Source organism: Cebus imitator, unplaced genomic scaffold (assembly GCF_001604975.1).
Source record: "Cebus imitator isolate Cc_AM_T3 unplaced genomic scaffold, Cebus_imitator-1.0 Scaffold102, whole genome shotgun sequence".
Classification (NCBI taxonomy): Eukaryota; Metazoa; Chordata; class Mammalia; order Primates; family Cebidae; genus Cebus; species Cebus imitator.
This window is the reverse complement of record NW_016107417.1, coordinates 677,471-680,332: the sequence shown is the minus strand read 5'-3', so window position 1 is coordinate 680,332 and position 2,862 is coordinate 677,471. Positions and strand designations below refer to the sequence as shown.

Sequence of the window (2,862 nt, the reverse complement as noted above, 5' to 3'; positions counted from 1 at the left end):
TTTTGAGACAGAATCTTGCTCTGTCGCCCAGGCTGAGTGCACTGGCATGATCTTAGCTCACTGAAACCTCCACCTCCCGGGTTCAAGGAATTCTCCTGCCTCAGCTTCCCGAGTAGCTGAGATTACAGGTGCCCACCACCACACATGGCCAATTTTTGTATTTTTAGTAGAGACGAGGTTTCTCTCCAACTCCTGACCTCAGGTGATCTACCCACCTCAGCTTCCCAAAGTGCTGGGATTACAGGTGTTAGCCATTGCACCCGGCTGACAGTTCTTAAAGTTAGAAAAAAATGATAGCCTAGCTTGTTTACAAAAAACATGCCTGCGAAAAACAGGAGGTCAAATTTAGTAATTACCAGCTTCCAACTCGAAGTCGGGCACTACAGGCTGGAGAATTAAGTGGTAACCGATAAATAAAACCCTCCACAGCACGGGCAAGAGCCACCCACTCTTCTTCACTTACTATCCCGTGTCAGAAAGGACTGAGCTCAGTGCTGGACCTCTAGGGTGCAAATGCCTACATTCTCCACTGCGGGACTGGAGGACCACCTGGCACTTCTCTGAAGCAGGAGAGGCAGGGGTCTGCTGTCCTGGAAGTGAGGGCAACCTCCAAAGACAACCACAGCATTAGTGAGAGCGGCTTCTCCCACAGCTTCCTGGGCTGAGCCACACTGCCCTGGTGCCACCAGGTTATCACATTCAGGTACATGGGGAGACAGAGAACCCTCTATAAGGAACGGTCATTTGCTGTGGAGCATTCACAAATACTGTAGCATTTTTTCCTGAGAGTAGGAAGGGAAAAAAAGCTGCTAAAACATACCATGTACCCAAATTCAATAGATGAAATCTTGGCTTGTACAATGGACCAAAGTCCCCAGAGGAAATGAGATGCAAGGGCAAACCTGGAATGACAAAAGCAAGAAACACATATGAGATATACAGTATCAGTTACAGGACTGATATAATGATTTCATGCCAGATGGACATTCTAACTTGTGTGGATGCAAAACCTAGTTAGTGTTGGCAAATCATGGGTCTATATTCCCTGGGACTAATTAAGAGCAATGGGACTATCATTCCCACACCCTTCCCTCCTCTGCTAGTGATAGGTGCACTTGTGAGTGTAAAAACACACAGCTGGTCTGGCCATGGCACACACGACAACATTCACAGGATGCAGGTGGAGGCCTGGGTGGCCATGCTGGCAGAAAAGAAAGCAAGCTTGCTACAAGGGAGGGGCCATAGCATCATCAACCAAGAGGCAGGCCTTTGCTGGAGGAGGGATGAAGCTCTCACTCCTTGAGCCAGAGACTTCTCAAATCCCATCCTTGTCCCATGCCCTCTTATCACACAGAATTGAAAGGAGCAGATGAGAGAGCATGAGCCACGTCACCGTCTCTAGGCTATGCCAACCCCCCCAAGTCACTGCAAATCGAAGTTCTTCCACAAACAACACCCTGAGGGTTCATCCACATGAAGATAAAGCTCAAATTTAGGAGTGCCTGCTCTAGTATCCTCCAACCCTACTCTCTATCTTGGGGTCCCAAGGACCACAAACGTCACTTGTGCTACCCTTTCTGTCTGGTTCTCTTCCAACCGCCTTTTTCTATTTCCACCAGTTCAAGAAACAGAAAAAGATGATGTATGCTGCAGTGGGGACTGGCAGGCAGGCAGAGGTGACATCGCACTTAGTGTGGGGGTAAGCACTCTGGAGGCCAGGAGGAGATGACTGTGGTAGGTGCAGTGGAAAGATGAGGTGGGCCACAGTGACTTAAACAGCCATTTTACCAAATAATGTCACAGGAGACCCCAAAGAATAGGAATAACCCACAGGCCTCTTGACTAAAGAGATGGAAAAATAGTGGTCTAGACCTTTGCAGAATCTGGAAGTTTCAGGGCCCTGCTTTGAAAACTGTTGAGAAAACAATTAAAAGCAAGCCTTAATACTGATAAACATGAGTTTAATCATTTTCTAGGAGAAACTTAAGAGTCACAACACAGCAGACAGTGCCCGCCACTCCACAAGCATCATTGACAAGCTTGCAGGGCCAGGTACAGTGGCCCACACCTGTAATCCTAGCACTTTGGGAAGCTGAGGCAAGAGAACCGCTTGAGCCCAGTTCATGACCAGCCTGGGCAACAGAGCAAGACCCCGTCTCTACAACAGAACACAAAAATTAGCCAGGCATGGTGGTACATGCCTATAGTCCCAGTTACTTGGGACACTGAAGCAAGAGGGTCGCTGGGAGTTAGAGGCTACAGTGAGCCATGATCACATCACTGCACTCCTGCCTGAGTGAGAGAGCAAGAACCTGTCCCCCGCCCCCCTCCCCAAAAAAAAAGAATCTATAGGCCCTGGGTGGCAACAGCCCTGTATGGCTGGGTTGTTCTGTCTGGATGACAGTTCAGAATGCCACAAAGTGTCCTGACCCTTCTTGGACATGGGACCTCTTCATGTGATATGGTTTGGCTCTGTGTCCCCATCCAAATCTCATCTTGTAATCCTAATATGTGGAGGGAGGGAACTGATAGAAGGTGATTGGATCATGGGGGTGATTTCCCCCATGCTGCTCTCACAATAGTGAGGAAGTTCTCATGAGATCTCATGGTTTTAAAAGTGTCTGGTAAGGCCGGGCGCGGTGGCTCAAGCCTGTAATCCCAGCACTTTGGGAGGCCGAGGCGGGTGGATCACGAGGTCAAGAGATCGAGACCATCCTGGTCAACGTGGTGAAACCCCGTCTCTACTAAAAAAATACAAAAAAAAATTAGCTGGGCATGGTGGCACGTGCCTGTAATCCCAGCTACTCAGGAGGCTGAGGCAGGAGAATTGCCTGAACTCAGGAGGCGGAGGTTGCGGTGAGC

At 49.1% G+C, this 2,862-nt stretch overlaps 1 protein-coding gene across 6 annotated transcripts in view; it reads right to left on the bottom strand.

Annotated features, from left to right (window-relative positions):
- CHKA (choline kinase alpha) overlaps window positions 1-2,862 on the bottom strand; it is a 69,487-nt gene that overhangs the window by 6,945 nt on the left and 59,680 nt on the right. For 3 of the 6 annotated variants that reach the window (XM_037741523.1, XM_037741525.1, XM_037741524.1), the window contains 2 exons: window positions 821-902; window positions 252-706 (listed from right to left, as the gene is read on the bottom strand). In XM_037741523.1, coding sequence (XP_037597451.1) covers window positions 518-706; window positions 821-902 — 271 coding nt within the window. In that variant the 3' untranslated portion in view covers window positions 252-517. Of the gene's footprint in view, window positions 1-251; window positions 707-820; window positions 903-2,862 lie in introns of those variants that run through there. The other 3 variants (XR_001827654.2, XM_017536959.2, XM_017536960.2) reach the window with 1 other exon arrangement.